Consider the following 22,192-nt stretch of genomic DNA (forward strand, 5'->3'; position numbering starts at 1 on the left):
ATGTAATTACATAGTACCCCATGCCGTAAACGCCGGTGGGCCACTGATGGGCTGCCTGCGACACGTCGCTAAGAAGTGGTGGCCCGGAAGCGACGCTCGCGAACGACCCAGTGGCCGTTTTTCCAATTTTACTGGTGGGTGGCCCACCAGCGACAGAAATCGGTGGTCCCGCCGCGATAATCGCCAGCGGCCCGCTTATATATTTTTGTTATGTTACAGTTGGATGGCCCACCAGCGACACGTCGCTAGAAATTGGTGGGTCAGTGGCGACGCTCGCGGGCGACCCGGTTTCCGTTTTTCCAATTTTACTGTTGGGTGGCCCATCAGTGACAGAAGTCGGCGGTCCCGCCGCGACGGTACGTCTGTGTTCCACCAATTAGCAGATCCTTTTTCTGCCAACATGGAACACCGTATTTAGTAGCCCAAAAATTGCCTGATGTGATTGAATTATTGTAACCATAGCTTAGAATAAAAAGAAGTAATTGCTTGTTCTTGAAGTAATGGGTATTCAAATGCACTTTCTCTCATTTTTATTTATAGAGGTTTCACAGCCTTGGCTCAAAATCTGCAGGAATATCAATTGCTTCACTCCGTTTCTGCAGATTTTAAGTCAAAATCTCTATGAATAAAAATGGGAGAAAGTGCATTTGAATACCCATTACTTCAAGAACAAGCAATTACTTCTTTTTATTCTAAGCTATGGTTACAATAATTCAATCACATCAAGCAATTTTTGGGCTAAATACGGTGTTCCATGTTGGCAGAAAAAGAATCTGCTAATTGGTGAAAAATTAAGGAGGCGGACAAATGGCAAGTGGGACGAGTACGTGGACAACAAAATGACGAAGGAGTTTTGACAATTATTAACGATAAACAAAGAATTTCACATAATTTGAAGCAAAATATAATTCAATTATTATTTATACTATTCAGGATATTGGGGAATTGATGGACAGAAATTAAAAATATCCAATAAAGACAAAAAAGAACCTATATAGGCGTTCCTCCGTCGCTCCTGCATCTTTCTATCTCCCGAATGTATTTTTTACTCTAAAATATAATTCGTCGCTGTCGATAAAAATGTCAACCAAGAATGCTAAAATTGTCAGACATGGTGAATTCCACAAGGTTATATTTTCCTTTTATTTATTTATTTATTTTTTTATTTATTTATTTTTTTTTTTACTTCTGCTCTCTTATTTTTGAATGCAAAGTTTCAACAATTAAACTTCTTGAACTGATCTTGGTTGAAGCAACAAATAAGTGTAAAAAATACATCAAGGAGATAAGAATTAAGACGTGTTGCCAAGCAGAGTTAAAAAATAAACCCTTTTCAATCGTGACACATCATTCGATTTTAGATTTAAGATATACATGTTGGTAAGCTATTACTTGCTGGAATGTTTGACTGTAGAGACTAAAGTGCACAAACTGTAAATATAAATTATGAGAGATCCTGCACTTACGAACCACGAGTTCTCACCTCCATTTGTGTGGCAAATTGAACTAGCCTTATTAGAAAATAATGCATTGATTGTGCATCACTACGAGTGTTACAGAAGTTAATAATGAATTTTAAATTAAATATACGAAGGCATAAAATCTGGAAAGAACCAAAGAAAGTAATTAAAACTAAAATCTCACTTTATTCAAACAAACGCTTATTTATAAACACAAAAACAAGAGGAAATCTAAAGAAAAGTGCAAATGGTCAATATTTTCCAGCTATATCACAAGAAAAATATAATTCTAAGGATCCCGCCCTTTTCTTATGGAAAATGGCTCTCGGTCAAATTATTTCTAACTATGCGCAAACGAAAGGCCTTGAAGTGTAGATAAAAAGACTCCATTATATTTCTCGAATTTCTAAATATTATATTTCTCGAGTTATATGGGTTTACAGTTACGTGATGTCATGAAAACCGCGTGAAATAAAACTGTAATGTGCCCATTAGTGGACTGACCATTGTCTAAGTGCTTGTAGTTCACAATACGGCCACCGACGAGGGACTGCGCAACGTCTGTGATCGCATCGTGAACTACAAGCTACTTCGACAATCCGCGTGATGCATTATTCGCGAAAATGCAGTTTCGAGGGGATCGAAAGCCAGTTAGCCAATGCCATTATGAGTTTCTGCTAGCTTTGATGTCATTGACTAACTGGCTCTGTATCCTCCGAAGTAGTTTTTTGACGAATAATGTATCACGCGGTTTTCATGACATCGCGTGACTTTAAACCCACATAACTCGAGAAATATAATTGTTAGAGATTTGTGCCCACAGAGACTTTTTACCTACACATTAAGACCTTTCGTTTGTGCATACAGGGTTTCCACTGATTTGGCAAGCACGAATTCCCTGACTTTTGCAGGTTTTCCAGGACACAATTTATAAATTTCCAGGGTTACAGATAATGTAAAAAAGCAACTTTATTTCTTCGGACCAGAGGTATACTATGCATGTACATTTATATTCGTCGTTTAAACGCCGTAACATCATTTAAAAAAATGTTAAAATACTGGCTCGTCTTGCGATGAACCAGAAGGAATTCCTGCTTAGCATTATAAAACGTTAAAAATTAGATTTGAAAGTTATAAACTCATATTGAAATTCCCTGACTCTTTCAGGTTTTGTCAGATTTTCATGGAATTCCCTGACTTTTCCAGGACTTTTCACGAATAAGGTGAATTCCCTGACTTTTCCCGGTTTTCCAGGTGGGTGGGAACAGTGGCACAGTTAGAAATAATAAATTGACCGACATCCATTTTCCATAAGAAAAGGGCAGGGCCCTTTACGACTGAAAAAATAATACAAGATTTACGGGTGTAGAACGTGCATATGCATGCATATGCCTATCTGGCTGTGCTACGGTAAAGTCGGAAAAACAAATTGTATCTTGAATATATATCGCGCAGCATTGTTTAAAATACCAGTGCTTTCCATTTAAGAACGTATAATGCTTTTTGTAATTTTTTGTGTAATGCCAAAATTCAAAACTATAGTCCAAATGTTAAAAACGATGTTCAGAGTAGTGTATGAACGCGAGAAAGAGAAATAACCCCACACGAAATTGAATAATGTTAAGATTTAGTATTAACCGGAATTAAACATAATTTTAAGCAAACGTCGAGACAAAAGCAGATCTAAACCAATGGTACATGTCATCTGTAGTGAAACATGTCGAAATCTGCATGTTAAACATATGGAATGTAGAAAAAAAACGCGTTTGGACAACGCTGTTCGAATCACTCTGTATATAGCACGCATCTCGCTATCTTGGAAAAAAAATGCGCATTCTAGACACGTAAATCTGTACATATTGTGAGCAAAGTACATCCATCCACTATAGTATTTCAGTACAATTAAGCTATTTTTGTGTGCGTTACGCAATGATGACAACACCTTAAAATCCAATTGTCAATAATACCTTTACATTTACATTTCATGACACATTGGAATGCATACAAAGCTGTTGCAGTCTGTAGGCAAAAGAACACATTTCTTTACATTATTCTCAACCTGAAACACTGAAAGTTTTGAAAGCTCTCTTACTTTAAATATGCCAAAATAAGACGACTTCACGATGTCACTAACACTGACTTTCACGTGCTGATGTGCATGTGCTGTTTTCTTGTACGGAATGAAAATCATCTTTGTCACAAACAATGGTACTGTCTGATTCATTATTCCTAGAGAGTTCAACATTTGCCACTATATCTTCAAACTGTCGGTTGACCTCTCTCTTTATTCTTTTGTATGCAGTTGAAGATAAAACACGGTGGTGACTTTTAGGCATCTGTACTCAATAGGAGTTTTTTTTTCTGTAAAAGAAATATAAATGCTTCTATTACACATTAGCTCTAGATTTCATTAAGGATAGTTTAGCAACAAATTTCGTGCAAGACCAGTTATTTGTAATTTCTGTGTTTTAGAACTTTTTCTTTAAATCATCTAAGGGAATAAAAGTTGATCCAAACAAGTCTGAAACCCACACTTAAGCCAGCAGCACTGGCAGCAAGTGCTGCAGACTCTAGAACAAATACGATAGAATGCCGTTACATGGACGTATACGTATACGGAAAGATGGGAGTCCACATCGGGATAAAAACTAACACTTGTAAAATCTCAATCACGAAGAAATGAAAAATAATGTTAGAAAGGGTTGGCAAATTTGATAAGTGCCCTCATTTGTTACACCATGGGCCCTTTCAAATCATGGTGTCACTGGTGCTAAATCATAAGATTTTACTGGAGTTGCTGCAAAAGTTAATTTTATTAACAATGCTGAATTTACTTGTCTTATTTACGCAATCAAATTGTCATTTTTGTATCAGAAATGTATTGTTACAATTTTAAGTGTTAGAAAGTAGTTAGGGCTAAAATAGTATTATTAAATGTTTGTTGGATATTTCTGAAATTGCTTTACAACCTTTAAGAACACGACTGAGGTTTGTACAGTTCTATCGTGCATGGGAACTTCAGAAAAGGCTATTTTTCCTCTGCAATGATTAAGAATGTAGTATTAAGAAAAAAAATTGTAAAGATAGTGTTTTAACACTGATTTGGTGAAACTAAGTAAAGCTCTGAGAAACTTAGACATTTAGCAAGATTAGAAGCCATTTTCTCAGGAAACAGTACATTTTTAGTTTTCAATTACAACCTGGTGCTTAAGCAGTAAAACTAATAAAAATATATTATCAAATAAACCGAATGGTGAGAATCTCTCTTTTTCTCTCAGAAAGAGAGAGAGAGAGAGACCGTCCCGGTGGTCTAGTGGTTAGCGTCGCTGACTACGGACTTAGGGTTCCCGGGTTCGATACCAGGCGCTGCGATGGTTTCCAAGGCGTGGGTCTGGAACGGTGCCCACCCAGCATTGTAACGCAATTGGGGAGCTGTTATGAATGAAGATAGTGACGATCACAGTGAAAGCTTCGGCTCTCCTCTCCCAACCCGTCTGGTCAGCGTGGGAGCAGTAAACCAATTCCTCCCTCTGGGGAGAGGCCTCATCCAGTAGTGGATCGAATATGGCTGTGATTTATTATTATACACCGAATTAAAATTACATTAAAATTATGTTATTCTTAGGAAAATATCCCAGTACATAAAAATAGTGATGACAGATACAGAGTTAATCTATCTTTCTTCTACATCCTGCATGATTGGTCACGAACACCAACAATACATTGAACTACAGAGGGCTAACCAGGATTCAGACTATCCCTACGGTATTGAAAAATTAGAAGGTATTCTGTGAAAAAAGGATACAAACCCGTGCATCTGTCTCGTTGACTCATTTAATACACACTTCTTTGTTGTCTGCGCTTACTAACTGCTGGACAATTATTACCACAGGAAAATTTTAAACTGTTTCTAAAATTGCATATATGTACATACAGAAAAACGAAAGGTATCTAAAGGCAAATTGGTAAATCAAATAGGGGAAATAGCTTTTATGAATATGCTCGCAAAGAAAATGTAGCTACCTTTCGGTATCAGCATCAGCATCATATCATTATCATAATATTTTAATCCTTTACGTAACTCCTTCCTCCAGGGCGTAGCATTAAAATAATAATAATAATAGTAATAACCATTGCCCAAAAACGAAACTTTTCAGGAAGATGAAAAGAAAGCTTTTCTTACTACACACTAGGAGAAATTGTGCACATGAGCTTCCTTAAGCATGTTCTAGAAAGTCTGAGACACATGAACAAAGATATTTGAAGAATTTCTTAGTTTGTGCTAGGGAAAGTTTTCTTTGTACCCCCCTCCCCTCCCCTGATTTTTAGGTGGTTTCTTATAAATTGCCTATTGCAGAGACTCTCATGTCGGCACTTCCGGAAAATTTCTATATATTTTGCCGATCATGACTCCGTGACACTAAAACCACCCTTAGTTCTAATGTATATATATATATATATATATATATATATATATATATATATATATATATATATATATATATATATATATATATATAACGTTTATTGTAAATGCACTAGCTGCCGTAATTTTTCACGGATTGAAACCAAACTTGGCACAAAAATTGGTCGTATTAATGAGTTCGTTAGCCACAATGATCTGTTGAAACATTTGAAAACGGCGGCCATTTGAACTTTCGAAAAATTCATAATTTTTACAATTATGAACCGATCTGCACCATATTTGAACAAAATGTCGAGGTTAACAATATACTAGATGTGTGTGAAAATCAGAACGAACCGTTAGAAAATTTCAAAGTGGCGGCCGTTCAAAGAAGCAAAATAAAAAAAAGAAAAAGCGATCTTTCCGTGAAAGAGGATCGAACTAGTGACCCTTGCATTACTCAACCTATGCCTTAGACCACTTTTTTTTTAATATTCACGCCGACCTTTCTTACACACTCATACCACATATACTGATTTGTGATTACCGATTACTGATTTCCGCTTAATACATTCCACAAGAACAACCACGACACTAGGCAACACCCAAGCCCAAGGCGAGAATCGAACCCACGAGCCCTACAGCCAGGGAACAGCAACCGAACGCGTCTAACCACACGACCACCGAGGTTTCTCCACTCGGGAAACTGTGACGCGAGGGAAGAAGATATTTTCTCAGTATTTGTATATTTCAATTTATCAAGAGAAGTCCGTGCAATAGGTCGCGCATCAATAAAATACATGCTGGAAAGAAATCTACCTATTCTTTGCGGCCTTGTGCCAAAAGCTGTTTTTTTTTTCTTTGAATAGAGTAGTTTTTGAAAAAAAAAGATTGACATTATAAGCCAGTAAATTTGCAAAGGAAAAAATTAAGTTACCAACATTTAAATTCTTCCCCAAAAAAGCTTCTTTATTTTTAAAAAAATAATAATAAAGCAATTTATAATCTCTGTTTTCTGACCTTGGGCTAACATGTAATCTAGTCGGTAAAGTGACCGACTGCTAATCGAGCGACATGTGTTCCATTCCCGGTGAGAGTACAAGGAACTTCTGAACTGAGGCTCTACGTCCTAAGGGTTTTCGTCTGCATGATTCTGGTTTCTTATACCGAAAGCTTGCTCCAATATCTTCGTGTGTATATTCGTAAGTACTCTTTGTCTATATACAAACATTTGAACAGAGAGCTTAAATGTAATGCAGCGTGAACAAGAACTCTAAGCTTAGAGCCAAACGGTGAATAAAATAAGACAAATGTTACTAGTTTTAAAAATACTAGGCCAGTAACTAATTTTACTGCTCTGAGCTATGCATGTTTTACAGCTTAAAGAGTTAGAAAATATACTGCTTAAGTATACCTGACGTCTTCTTTCCCTTCCTCCGTTCCTGTCCACCGCACCTTTTAACCACCTTTGGGTAATGTGTATAATTCGGTGTGCTGTGACATTATATCCTGGGAAGTTTGCGGCGACAACATCTGGAAAATGCAGAGAATTTGATTTAGAAGTACAAAAGTGGAGCAAAAATGGCGCACTGTAAAATATTAGTATTGACTAACAGTAAAAGATAATCATTTTCTAGTATTCATTTTTATTTTCGTTCTCTTTCCAGTGAGCTTTTCAGACAAAATAACACCAGAAATGCAATTGGCTAAAAGTAGTCCAAAGAACTTACCGACGATTATCAAGGAGAGATTTAATATAGGTACAATAGGTAGATGAAGCATATTTCAAAGCTCTTTTAATGCTTTTACCCATGCTGTACTTCTTGAACTCGAGAAACCAATTACTACTTTTCTCCTCGAAAATGTCCCTGAAAGGAAACTAAAGCTAAGTAAAATCTCGAAAATACTGCAGGATATTTTCATCAATGCTCACAAAACTATGTTAGGTACAAGTTCGTTGGAGAAGAAAATCGGACAAGGAGAAAGGGGTAAAAAAAAAAGAAAAAAATATTAAAAACGATTTAAATGGATTTTTTTTTATGTCATAAGAGGTTTATCATGAGGTCTACTGTTCGAAGAACCTTTATAGTTATTTTATGTCTTATGTGAAAACACACAAACAATTACAAACTTTCATCCATGTATTCTAATAAAGGGTATCCGAAACACAACGTACAAGAAAGAGAATTGGTACCAATCTACAGGTATTGTGTTAGGAAATGCAATGCAGCTTTTCTGGAAATAATTTATATATTGCCAACCACGAACTCTTCATTCAACATCAAAAAGTAATTTTTCATAGCCTAAACCAGTAATAAACCATTCTCCCGAACTTTCTTGTATATTCAGAGAATTCCCATTTTCCCCCGACTGTAAACACTATCATGGGTACGCTCGCTTGCCATCAGACAGTGACACGCAGTGTTGACCTTATAGTTGCTAACAGCTGGCATTGAAGCAGGCTTCTAAGCTCATTCCGTTACACGAGTTACTATTACTAGTATTAAGGTTCTTCGAAAAGTAGACCTCGCGATAAACCTTTGAAAGTGTCGTTCAGATTCATCAAAATCCATTGTTCGAGCAACTCCCTTTCATTTTCTGCCTTCATCTTGTCCGATACCCCCCCCCCCTTCCCAACCAATATCCCGGAATCTTCAATTTATATTTGCACATTTATAAGGCTCTTATAACAGAGAATAATCCATTAAAGTAGTTTTTAATAAAAATGCTCGTTTTTCTATATTTTTACCCCTCTACAGGGTGTTTCACCCCCCAACTGTTGTACGACAGAGCAGAAGCTAGTTAAAAATCTCTTTGTTACCTTCCATCAACAGTAGGACCTGCTAACAGACACTAGACGTAATTAATACTAAAATGTGACAATGGTTTAAGACTTTTTTTTTGCTTAGCTCGAAGAATTTCAGCCAACAAAGATTTTCCAAAGGAAAACTTGGCGTTACTGCCAGTTATGTTAACTCTCAGAGCTGCTTCGTCTGTCATCAATTTCCTCAGAGCATTTCTTGCACACTGTTCCACATTTTCTCCACCCACTGCGATCAACAACCGAATCTGAAACACAAGCGAACAACGTTTTTGTGTAAGTATTCAAACTGCTAAGGTACAGATCAACTTTCTGACTTATGTTAGAGAAAGGTTATAAACACAAATTTAACTCAGCAAGTAGCCGAGAAACACATTAATTTTTTTAATCCTAGAACAAGGAAGACTCATTGAGTACTTAATGTATCAATTCCAAATCCTTAATAACTAAATAGACTGTGCAAACGCAAAAAAAAAAAAAAAAAAAAAAGTTTTAACTCTATAAACGAGATATGCAAATAATGACTTTTTACTTGCAAAAATCTGGAACAAAAATATTAATGAAGTTTCGTATTTGAGGAATGTGTACTTCTTATAGTGGAATCAGCTACGCAAGTGCAACGCTAAAAATTTCGCCCTTTTTTCGCAGCGAGAGCCATATAATACGTGAACCTACAGTTTAAAGTGGATTTCGAACCACTCCATTCACGGTGAGCTCCCAGCGGGAATCCAACTCGCGACCACGCGCACTGAAGGCAATCGCGCTAAGTATCAGACTACGAGGAAACCCACTTTACAATGCATCCACTGATGTATATACAACGTATGTTAAAAACTAATATCCATCATTAGGACACTGTTGCCTGCTGACGAAAAAAAATATATATATTATTAGCCCGATACGCATGTCTGTATTCCGAACAATTGCTGTCCGGTATTGACTGCTGTGAATTGCACTTTTCAAGGCCAATCCAGTAATAAAAATCATTCTTGTCTGATAACATTATCATGGCTAAACAAAATCTGCACTCGTGTCCGAATGAGTCCCTATCTGTGTACATATGCAAGTGTAATTAAAGTTGTACCAAATTTTCTATTTAGTAGACCGTCTGGTAAACTGAACCCTAATTTTTAAACCTGATGGTAGTGGGAAGGAACCTACATTTTGAAAATATGGTATTTCATGCATTTTCTTCATGGTAGAAGTAGAGGAATTCTTCTAGAGTTTTACCAGGGCTCTGAGAGTTTCAAGGGGACCTTTTGGACCTGTAATTTTTACTGTTTTGTTTTGAGTTTTTGTTTTACTTGGAAATCTTAAATTGCACCCTCACATAACGTGTGAGTTGCCATTATGTTGTACCTTCATTAACAAATAAGATATAATTTTTTGAACGTTAAGTTTGCAGCTTAGTGTCAGCATTTACCATCACCTATATTTTGTAACAGTCTTTGCATTTTTAAGTACAAGGGCATAAATCCCATTATTCGCATTATAAGGAACTGTATTTTACGATTACTAAAGCAAACGAACCTAATTTTAACTGTTTTCAAGCTAGAATTCTTACAGAACGATCCGAGGATATTACCTGTCTCCGGACATAAGTTAAGGAAATGGCGCTAACGTATTTTTTAAAAATGTATCGGTTATTAATGAAGATACAACATTGTGGCAACTCACCATTATGTTGAAATTCAAAATTAAGAGTTCCAAGAAGAAAGAAAGAAGTAAAAAAAAAAAAAAAAAAACAGTAGAAATTACAGGTCCAAAAGGTAACTTTAAGCAGTTTCAACGAAGACTGCACGGACTGCAATTTTGTGACGGTGTTGCGGACCAGTGATCTAGAACATTCCCTGGGTTCACTCGAGCAGACGGCTCTACCAAAAACAAAATTTATAGGTAAAATACGATGTCAAACACTTTTCGTAAACGAAGTAGAGTGTGAATATAAGTAATTTCTGCCATTAGATATCATATTGAAATACATTTTGAATGGGAGTGAACGTATTATAAGTGTAACTATTTACTGAAGCGGAAGAATACAAGAATGCGAAAAAGGTGGAAATAAAGGGCGGGAATGTTCTGTTCGTGTTAACAATGGTCAATTTGCGATGAATATAATGCAAAGATACTATTTTATTACAAAGAATTGTGTGATAAAGAGCACGAAATTATAAAGTTTTCTATTTTTATAAGAAAAGCACTATATAAAGCACTATATTATAAGAATTTCTCCTCGCAGGGGGTCATTTGTACCCTGAAACCAATGAAGCCGTTTTGAAAGTAAGAGTTATTTCGATTATTTAAGTGTTTTTGAAGGTGAAAATTATTGCGGAAATTTTATGTATTTTTCCATTCTTGTTTATGCGTATGCCCCCTTCGCTGACGCGCCTGCTCCCTGCAGACGTACCCATCGGGCCGCCATGCTGCGCTCCTGCACTGACTCGGTTAGATGGCATTCGTACTTTTAGTGGCCACCTAGCACAAGTTTGTTCATGGTTTAAGCATTAGCTCCTCATTTAGTGCATGCTCTGCAAGAAGAAATCGGAAAATGCAATAAAAGTGTGAAAATTTGGTAGAGGCGTCTGCTCGAGTAATGCCCCTTCCCTTTAAGGCTTGCTGCAACAGGAGGGAATTACACTCTCCATCCTCTCCTTTCACTCACGTTTCACTTGGTTTGGCACCTTTTTTGGAACTCTCATAGTCCTTGCATACAGAAAGACACAGGTCCAACTGGTTAACGCTCCTGCGTAAGACAAGCGAACCACAATTATAACCTTTTCATGAGTTTATAATAAGTGGTCTGCGTTCTAGAACAGCTTTAACTAACTTTTATGGTCCATGTTCCGTTAAGGGGGTCCAGAACTAAACTGGACCCCCTTAAACTAAGCTAAGCTAACCTAACCTGACCTAACTTAACCTAACCTAATATAACGTTATATTATGTAATCAAACGAAAATCAATAGAAAGAAGTGGTGTCAAAGGCACTGGACCCCCTTAATGGAACATTGACCACTTTTATTTGACAAGGGTGTAAAATAAACTGACCCCATATATGCACGAGTACGAATTCTATTAGTTTTTGAAGTACAAGGGCCTAAATGTGTTACGATAATGATCTTCACACCATAAAGGAGTTAATTTTATCATTTGTAAACCAAACTGTTTAAAATTTACCTAACCTAAAGCCAGTACTATGTAGCCTATATGGGGTCGGGCATCTACACCCTTCGCCTTTATTTGATTCACAATATACATGAGGTATATGCATATTTTTATTTCGAGGCTATAACTTTTCTTAGTGTCTTACTAGTACGTTGCAAACAACTTAGAACAATTTAGTACGTTGCAAACAATTTTCTAAACCCTATTCTACGCAAAGTTTACAATTTTCCTCGATTTGCTCTAGCGAGTATAGCAAGTAAATTTAAAAATCTTACTATCAGTGTATTTTACTGCCACTTCGTAGGTATCCCATGTTCCCTCATCTGGTTCTTCATGGAATATAATATGTCTTCGTCGTTTTGTTCCAGCATATGATGGCCATCTTGCAATTTCTTTTCCTTCGTGTTCAGATATCCAACAGTTTAGTATAGTAGCTAATGTATCTTCTTCCTTATAAATAAAAGAACAGAAAATAATTTACACATCTTGCCACTTGCCCGCCACACTTGAGACCCGCATGTAAACAACAAATGAAGTCCTCCTTCCGCATGCACGCGTTCCTTCCTCGTCGAATCGAAGAAGCGCGGACTGCAACGAAGTACACGCTGTCACGTGGTGGCACCGTCACTATGCCGCTGCTTCATATCTCTATCCGACTTGTCGGAACTCCGCCGCCAGCGGCCCACTCGCGATACTCTTCGATATGTCGCTGTGGCGACGAATCGACCATTTCCCTGCCAGTGGCCCACTGGTTTTCAGCGACTCTTACGGCATGGGGTACTTATATTAATAGTAAGTCACTATACTCACCATTGAACATAGGAGTTGTTAAATACTAATCACAATACAGATTGTTAATTGCTAAGCATTAAATAGTTTATATAACAGCTCTGGCTGTAAGTGCTATTTTTTGTATTTGCAAAGATACCGGTAGTGTGCGAATTGAACATTTTTCCCAACGGGATGAATTTCACCCAGATACACACTCAGCTTTCACATACGTAAACTATATAGAGAGTGTGGGGAAAGTTCTCCCTACCAAGGATAAAAATTATCTTCTCGAGAGGGAGGATAAAGTGTTTTGCCAGGGGGGAATTCCTGGCACCCTCTCGTCAATTTGCACAGTGTGTGGAGGGGCCTGAAGAGTAAATTAGATTCGATATTGTATTATGTTCTATACAGTACAGCAGGGACGTACGCAGAGGGTCGGTCCTGGACAGGGTTAGCTGCTTTAAACGTTTTTCTCGTGGAATTAATTTAAATCAAAACTATAAGATGAGTCCTCCAAAGCTAGAGTGAAGTCAAATTTTCGTATCTTTATTTGCTTCTTGAACTGATACGCAAATTAAATTAAAACGTATTTCCAACTGGTGAACTAACTCGGGACTAATTTTGATCTGTATTCTGTAGTCTTTTGAAATTGTCCGTTTATTTTAATAGCATCGCTGTTGTACAAGAACGTTAAGGCCCGAACTCACGTCTTTTCTGTAAATTCTGCCTAATTTTAGGAGCAATTATACATATTTCAATACAGTTCGTACTCATATTAATCTCTCCCTGAAAATAAATTGCTGTGTACGTCCCTGTAGTAGAATACAAGGTAAAGATGCAGTATATAGTAGCTTTGAACTTCGTATGGTGTAAATATCAAGTGTAGTTTTGGGCTTTTGACTGTTCTGAATTTATAGTTGTAGAAAACTATGTAGATTCTAAAATGTACTAATTTTACCTTACTGTGTCACTATTTTTAACGCATCAATATTTTTTGAGTGAATTCAAGTTTTGTTATAAATTTCAGATATGCCGTACACCTGCCGTGTACCAGGATGTAATGGTAATTATAAGAATGGACCAAAAGTTCATGTTTTTTTATTTCCGAAAGACGCGGAACTTCAGTCTAAATGGCTACGAAACATTCACAGAGACAATTATGTGCGAAATAAATATAGCAAGGTAAGTATTACTGTAGCTTAATTCGCTACAATTTCATCTTTCTACCTTAATTTGCCTTTATCTTTTGACTTATATCTTTTTTCATTATTAATAGGTATGTAATAATTCCATTAACTTATTGCTATGTTGATCCTTTCGAGTTTGAATTCTGATTAAGGATATTCGTTGCCAAAATTGTTAATGATAAGAGAGATTAATCGCTATTTAATTTTATTGAATATACAAATAATAATGCATTGCTTTCATGGAACGATGGAACTCTTTTTATAAGCTACGACGTTTTCAAAATTGCCTGCCTTAGAGCTGTAAACGAGATATGGTTATGATAATGTCGTTACCTTTAAAATAACTATTAGTTGTTATTTTAAGCTTGCAAAATAAATGTTGAGTTTCTTTTTTAAAAAAAATCTTTTACCACTTAGCTTGAACTGTTTTTGGATTTTCGGATGGTCTAGTGATTTAATTTTCCAATTTCCTCTTTACTTATGAAATGCAATATTCACGTATGATAAAGGAAGGTAAAATATTTACCTTAATACGTGTTGTTTTTCTTTTTATCCCAGTATTTCAATACCTCTTAACTGATACTTTTATCAAAGGAGAAATATCAGGATTAAAAAGAAAACAACATTACTAAAGTAGGTATTTTAATTTTTACTCTATTTTACGTTAATATGCAAGTACATAAAGGTAAATTAAATACTTTAACGTTTCATGCATTTGTTTTAACGTCTCTATGTTCCTGGTTTGTTTCTCATCACATTACAATAATCAGGACCATGTCAACTTACATACGATTCAGTTCACCTAAGAGGAGGAATACATGATTTCATAGTGGAGTACGGAACTCTGCTTCTATGGCTTGATTCTCTTCTACTACACGCAATGTCCCCACGTTCTGATGGATAAAATCATTTTATAGGTTTCTAAGGATCCTTCCGTTTTTAATAACTCCCTTCGTTTCACTAATCCTTTAATCGTCCCTCATTTTGTCTACAAACCATAACTCTGAGATTTTATACTAAGGGCTTTAGCTTTCTCCCCCCGTCATTTCTGTAAGTCTCGAAATATCACTGTATTTACGTATATAGTTCATCTTAATATTGTCATTATCTTAATTTGTTTTTTATTTCGTATTTTTCAGATTTGTGAACTACATTTTGCACCAAACTCTATCAGATGGCATTCTCAGGCTTTTGATGAGAAAACCGGCAGGCGGATTACTGCAAAACTGTCTGTACCGCAGCTTATACACAGATCAGTACCCACGATACTACCAAATTACCCAACCTGTTTGAGTGGTAAAGCGGCCGTAAGGGAAAGTCCAAACAAACGACTTCTAAGAAAGGAAGAAGAACAAATATCGAAGATCATTCGGAAAAGTGAAGAAGAGTTTCTCAGACACGAGAAAGAAACCACTGTATCATCGGTAGAAGAACTGAAACTGAAACTTGGTAAACTGGATTTACAATCATTTTGGTTATGTCATTTTCAGAATGCGAGTGCAACTTTTTATCATATGGAGTTAATGCCTTGTCCGAAAATAACACTGTCTGTATGCATTTCTGAAATCATGGAAGTTAATGTATATGTTGGAAGTGTGAGCCTGAATTCGATGCACGGAATTGGGAAACTGCCTTGTAAAGTTAGCAATATACCACAAATTCAGGACATACTTGATAAACTGAAATCAATAGAGAACGCAGTAAATACAGACACAGATGTGAATTGCATTTTTAAAATAATAGAAACTTTGTTATCATCGGTTAAAAACAGTGTTGGTGAAGAAAGAACAAATATTGTTACGTCCCTTATTTAGCAAGTCTCTCTCCTCACAAGTAGCAAGTTCCAGTTCCGTTATTTACCTGAAATGTTAGTGTTCTTTGCATTATTACATTCAGTTGCACCACATGCATATCGCTTTTTTAGAAATTCAGGATATATAATTCTACCGCATCCCTCTACATTGCGTGGTGTGTGTAGTCCTTTTCCCACTAGTATACATAGCGAGCAATCTGAAAGTGATTACCTTAGTTACATGAAGCAAAAGCACACTTATTTACAATCAAAAGACAAAACTCTGGTGTTGATGATAGACGAAATTCACTTGAGGCCATTCTTTGACTATAAAGGAGGTAACATTGTTGGGACAGCTTTTGACAACACTGATGCTGCAACAAGTGCTCATGTTTTTATGATCTCCAGTATCCAATCATTATATGCAGACGTTGTCCATATATTATTGGCTAAGACAATCAATGCTATAGTTTTGCATTCTGTGTGTGAAAAAATTATCGTAGGTTTGGAGAATCTAGGATTGAAAGTGATATGCATTGTGACAGATAATAATTCAATCAACAGAAAGGCAGTGTCGTTGTTTACAACTCCTCCAGTTCAAAGTATTGTTTATCTCTATCCCTGTGATAAAAATAGGCCATTGTTTTATGTTATTGAGCCTGTACATTTACTAAAATGTGTACGAAATAATTGGTTAAATGTAAAAAATGCAGAAAAATGCTTGTGGTATCCTGACTTTAAGTATGAATCAAATTACAATATTAAGACAGCTTCATTTTCAATTCTTAAGCAGGTTCACAATTTAGAAAGTAACAGTTTAGCAAAATATGGATATCGACTATCGCTGAAGGCACTTGCTCCTACCAATATTGAAAGGCAAAATGTAAAATTAGCATTACAAGTTTTCAACGAATTTACTGCTGTGGGTGTTCGTGACTTGGAAAGATGCATAACTTGCCCTACTACGAGGATACTGCCAACTTCATTGAAATTATACAACAGTGGTAGAGAATTGTCAATGTTAAATCACCAATGAAAGGACTCCGTTTGAACGACACTTTTGTTAAACCTTTAACAGCATCAGTTGAGGACCCGAGATTTGCCTTTTTGGGTGAATTTGTCAACTGGTTAGATCGGTGGGATGCGATGAATTCAAATACTGGCAGACTATCAAGAGAAACTTTCCCAGCGCTGAAAACGACATCAGATTCCCTCATGCAACTGGCTGTTTATTGTACCAATGAATTGGGCATGACTTATATTTTGCCAGGCAAATATCAAACTGACTCTTTGGAATCACAATTCGGTATGTATAGCAAATGTCAGGTGCTAATTATAGTGTGACCCTTCGTCAGATATTTGAGAATGAGTTACGTTTTCAGTCGGTCATGAAATTAAAAATTGCTACTGGCAGCTACGGTGATGTTCCAGTGACTAATGTTGATGATAATATGCCATATTTACCAGTTCTGGTTTACTTGGGAGGATATTGTTCCTATGTTGCTTCCAAAAAATTGAAGTGTGAAGAGTGCAAATCAATGTTGGTTTCAGACAAGGAAGTAGCGTATGATACAAACTGTTGCTTGCTGAAACGCTTAGACAGGGGAAAACTTACGTATCCAACAAATGTTGTTCTCAATACAGTTGTTTATAACTTTCTTATTGTTCAAATTTTATGCAAGGATTATGAGAAAGAATTTTTAAAAGTACAAAATCAAAGAACAGTGGCAAGGAAACTAACATTCAGAGAGCTCCAGAGTAGAGAAATGTTAGATGTCTTGGATTTGTGTTCGAATGGTCATACTGCAGAAGTTGTAATTCGTTTGGTGTTAAATGTATCGAGTAATTGTCTATTAGTAACTATTGCAGGATACGGTCATACACAACAATAGAAGGGATTCAGCAGAAACAAAAATGAAGGAAAATACAAACATTCAATTAGAAATTATACTAATCTTTTTATATTCTTAATAGATTGATATAATCTCGAATATTTCAGACAGTTAACCAGGTGTTCATTTACAGTACAAGGTCACAACAAGTTAAAATCATATGCAGCAAGACATTTACATCCTTTCTCCTTTAACACTAGTGGAAATTCATCAGCTTATATATTTACATACCAATTTAGATATTATTTTTGTCTTAAGGTATTTGATCGTATTTATATTATTTAAATGATATTAATACGCTGAAATATCTATGATAGAAAGAACGAATATATAATTAGGTAAAAGTGCACTTATCACAATCATATATACAGCATTTCGTGTGGGGAAATTTAGGAGTGTGGGAAAATTTAGAATATAAGTCTTTTTTTTTAATACGTTGCTCCGCAAATACGCATTACTTCGTATACAAATTAATTAACTTCCACTGATGTTAAAGCAAATAGCATGAGAAATTTTACTGAAAAAAATAGCCAAAACTGTAACCAGATTAGTAATTATAAGCGGTTGCTTGGGTCAGATTTCGCATCTATTTATGCATATTATTTAAGCCGTTGTGTCCTTGAAAACGGACTATCCGAAATATCGTCTACTACGAATGTAAAAAAAGGTTAGTGTAATTTCTAGTTTGAAAAATTGATTTCCGTACGTTTTATTAGTCAGCATTCAATTAGGTGTTACGACTGTGATTATTAACCCTCTAAATCTGTCAGGCACGTTCATGTGTATTTATATTAACGTTTTCGTACTAATGTATGATTGTGTGTACGATTTTTCACCATGTATGTAGGCGTATTATTTAATATTTCAGTAGTGTTTGATATGTATAAATCAAGATTTAAATACGTCAAACCAAGTTATTAAAGCCTTGAATAATAATTTCGTTTTTAGTCGTTGTGAGAGCAAATATTGTTTACCTGTGTGGTGCGTCGTGGGGTATTTTTTCCTACAATGTTTCGCAAACTTCACAGTTTCCTTATCCATCTAGTCTTTTTCTTCAGATTACTTGTTGAATTCCTTAATTAATGTTTTCTTCTTTTCTTTCTTTCTTTCTCTCTCTCTCTCTCTGTCTCTGTCTCTGTTTAAAAATATGAATTAAACAATTGAACAAGTAGTCCGGAGAATAAAACTAGATGGATAACCAAACATTGAAGTTTGCGAAATGTTGTAGGAGAAAATACCCCAAAGCGCAACACACAGGTTAAAATATTTGCTTTCTTTTATATATGTTAATAGTTCGTTAAAATCATTCATTGATGTATAATTTCTGTAATTAATTGGAATATTTTTGCTGCTTTCTCAAATGGTATATAACTTTAGAATAATTATTCACTTTTATGCTAGAATATTTTATTTATTTTAGAACTCTTAGATTTCTAACTTGCAAAATTTAAAATAGTGTAAATAAAATGAATAATGCAAAATAAATGCAGAATTTAAGAAAAATATCGTATTTTTTTTTTTTAAAAATAGTATTGGTATCAGTGTTACAATAAAAGTAAAGAGAGGAGGTAACAGATATGACAATTTTATTGGTCGGAGCTGTTACTCTACTACACTTTCATCTCCAGTACTCACTTTGCAAAAGCTAGGGGTCTCGGGTTCAAACCCTGCTCCCGCCAAATGAACTTTGTGGTGGACAAACACCGTGTGCGTGGGTTTTCTCGGGGTTCTCCCGTTTCCTCCCACTTTCTTCATTCCACCATTTCATTCATTACTCATTATCACCGTCTCCTTTAGCCTAACCGGCATAAGCGTGGGACGTAAAACTCAAAATTTCATTTCTTTCATTTCACTTTGCAAAAGACACTTGTTCTCCAGGTAATAGGCGAATTTTGGATGTTATTGATGTAATTCCTTTGATAACATGTTTCTTAGATCTACGTTTCCATATGATGCATTATATAAATAGAATCAAAGCTAATTTTGTATTTAAATTTAATAAAAAGGCTGAAGCTGTGTACATTAAGTTGTTTTCTAGGAGGATCTACAAATAGTCTCATTATATGCCGAAATTTTCACGATAGATAATTTATGTATTTTGATCTTTCCAATAACTAGTTCGCACGCAAAAAATTGGACTTTTTTATTTCACGAAGATAGTTTGATCGGTTTCTAAGCTAAAACTTTTAGTACTTTAAGTTCTAAAAATGTCTCCAAATTAATTTCTCAAAAGTTGGGACTAAACTATGATCATAAGAGCTCTTTTATGAAATCTTGAGCCTACCAATAATGCGGTAATGAGTTTTAGCTAAATCGTTTTCTTGTACCTGAAAACGCATGTGCACAAAATATTGTGAAGATAGTTTGTTCATTTTGAAATATAATGGAAGCGCTCGAAAACTCCATAAAGTGATTTATGGTAGTTGAACCATGACTAAATCGCTTTCTTATACGCTCCAACGCATTTGTACAAATTTCCTTGAAGATCCTTTATTTTTTAAATATAATTGAGGCACTCCCGAGATGAAGAGCCCGAAAAGGCCGGTAAGCAAGTTTTGTCGAAATTTGAGACTAAGCTAAATCTCTTTACTACACTCAAAAAAGGTAATTTTACAAAATTTCATGATGATATTAAGACTTATTTTAAGTTAAAAATTTTCCGCTCACAAATGAAGTTCGAAAACTCCACTGAACTAATTTGCGTAACTTGAAACTTAGCTGAAACACTTTCTTGTATGCGAAAATGCATTTAAGAAAAATTTCGTGTATATAGCTTGTTCTTTTTGAAATATAATTGAGGCGCCCCTAAAATGAAGCGCCTAAAAACGCCACTAACCTAATTGTAGATAATTGATCCATACCTAAATTGTTTTCTTGTACGAGGCAATACATTTTCAGAATATTGGTAAACATTCTTTGTTGCTTTTGTAATGGAAGTGAGGCGCCCCCTAATTGATGCGCCCAAAAACGCCACTGAACAAGTTTTTCGAAAGTTGAAACCAAGGTAGATCCATTTCCCGTATCAAGAAACGTTTCATCAGCAAATTTCATGTAAATCGTTTGAGCCGTTTTTAATATAATGGGCTTTCAAGCTTTCCTCCATTGTAATGTGATAGCCCTACCGATGATGACGTCACATATTCGTCCACAGGCCTTTATATCGGTGGCTACGCTCCGTCCCACTGCCATGCCCTGATAGTGCTGCCTTGAAGAGAAATCACCCCGGTAGCGACTCGAAGTCCACGATGCTTCCGCTTTCCTCGGAATACTTGAAGCGGCACGAAGTTGGCCATTGACCTCAATGCAATCCAACTTGGGAAATAGCGTAGAAAGCAGTAGCAGGAAGCGCACGCACAGAGTGGTATGTGTGAATGATTACGGTCATGGCACGTGGCGCATTATTAGAGGAACGGCATGGGCACGACAGCCTATGTTTGAATCAGCTTTAAAAGTGCCAACTTTTTCCACATTGATATGTTCCTCGCCGAGATCTGACGATCGTCAGTCATTGTAAGCATATCTTAACATAAGAAACATAACTTTCATTTTATGAGAGCTGACGATCGTCGCTCATATCTTAATATAAGAAACGTAACTTTCATTTTATTATCACTAAGAAAAATAATAAACATTTAAACATAGAAACCTCTAAAGAATACTAATGGTATCAGAAAAAGTTTAAACTTCGATCTTTCATTTACACAACACAATTATTATTTTATCTTAGAAAATGTACTTTACACAAATTCTAGAAGCTTACACAATTGAAGAAACTCACTAGGTATCTCGATTTGTGGTATAGTTTGCATCATTTCAGACGGCCCAGCTTCGCCGTTCACACTAGAGGCATCATTACCTTCGTTGGACATCTTTCTCTCAATTGGTATACACTCTGAAAATAAGAGACGTCTCTGAGGAATCCTTTAAAAAATAATAAATAATCATAAAATTTTGAATCGTCTATTTCTTCGCAGTTTTAAAATTTACTTCAACCATTATATCTACTATATAATTCCCGTTCTTAATTCGTAACTTGGTATTTTTGGAGATGGGGCTTGTTTAGATGAACGGGGCCAAAAGTACGTAAAAAATAGATTTTCATGAGAAAGGAGTTGAAGTAAGGGAAATGTAATTGATTTGTGTCTCATTTAAGAATGGAATGGAAGTACATGTTATAGAAAGAAAAATGCGTAATGCTGTAGAGACTATAGACCTATGTAGGGCCTACTTACCGGAAGTGGACATAAGGAAATATGAATACAATAATGGAAGTAGTTAGCCCTAAACGAATATTAACAGATGTTAGCGAAATTGTAACATTTTATCGAATAAAAGGCTGGCCCTCTTTAACTAAACATAGGCCTTTTTTTTAAAAAAAAATATTCACATGTAAAATTGATCAGTATAAAAGAGTGGAGTTTCAAAAGCATCATGTTTCACCAGTTGTTAATAAACTAATTTTTAACACTATTTTCGATCAATCTGACTTTTTGATGCTATTATTTAAATGTTTTTTCTATCCTTGTTTACAATTCCATAATTCCGTTAAGATAGTTATTATCCATCTTCCTCAGATATACACGGCATAAGAAAAGTCAATGCCTAGTTTCAGTTGCATCCTGGGAGTAAGTGTATGAATTCCCCATGTACAGATGCACATCAATTTAATGAAAATACCTGGAGTTGGAAACACGTCAGATG

At 35.7% G+C, this 22,192-nt stretch overlaps 1 protein-coding gene and 1 long non-coding RNA gene across 3 annotated transcripts in view; both read right to left on the reverse strand.

The window, feature by feature from the left end:
- LOC145663438 (uncharacterized) overlaps nucleotides 1-21,379 on the reverse strand; it is a 47,587-nt gene extending 26,208 nt beyond the window's left edge. Inside the window, exon 1 of the mRNA XM_081729632.1 lies at nucleotides 21,252-21,379. Coding sequence (XP_081585758.1) covers nucleotides 21,252-21,360 — 109 coding nt within the window. The 5' untranslated portion in view covers nucleotides 21,361-21,379. The remainder of the gene's footprint in view (nucleotides 1-21,251) is intronic.
- LOC145663454 (uncharacterized) lies at nucleotides 1,191-12,398 on the reverse strand. Of its 2 annotated transcripts, XR_014127170.1 has the most exons (4): nucleotides 12,125-12,398; nucleotides 8,687-8,934; nucleotides 7,280-7,398; nucleotides 1,191-3,821 (listed from the first exon to the last, which is right to left on the reverse strand). It is a non-coding gene; the product is annotated as an uncharacterized LOC145663454 (long non-coding RNA). The 2 variants fall into 2 exon arrangements; XR_014127171.1 differs by lacking the exon at nucleotides 8,687-8,934.
- Nucleotides 21,380-22,192: the final 813 nt, after the last annotated feature.

The sequence above is a fragment of the Thermobia domestica genome, chromosome 1 (assembly GCF_964235325.1).
Source record: "Thermobia domestica chromosome 1, izTheDome1.hap1.1, whole genome shotgun sequence".
In the NCBI taxonomy this organism is placed as follows: domain Eukaryota; kingdom Metazoa; phylum Arthropoda; class Insecta; order Zygentoma; family Lepismatidae; genus Thermobia; species Thermobia domestica.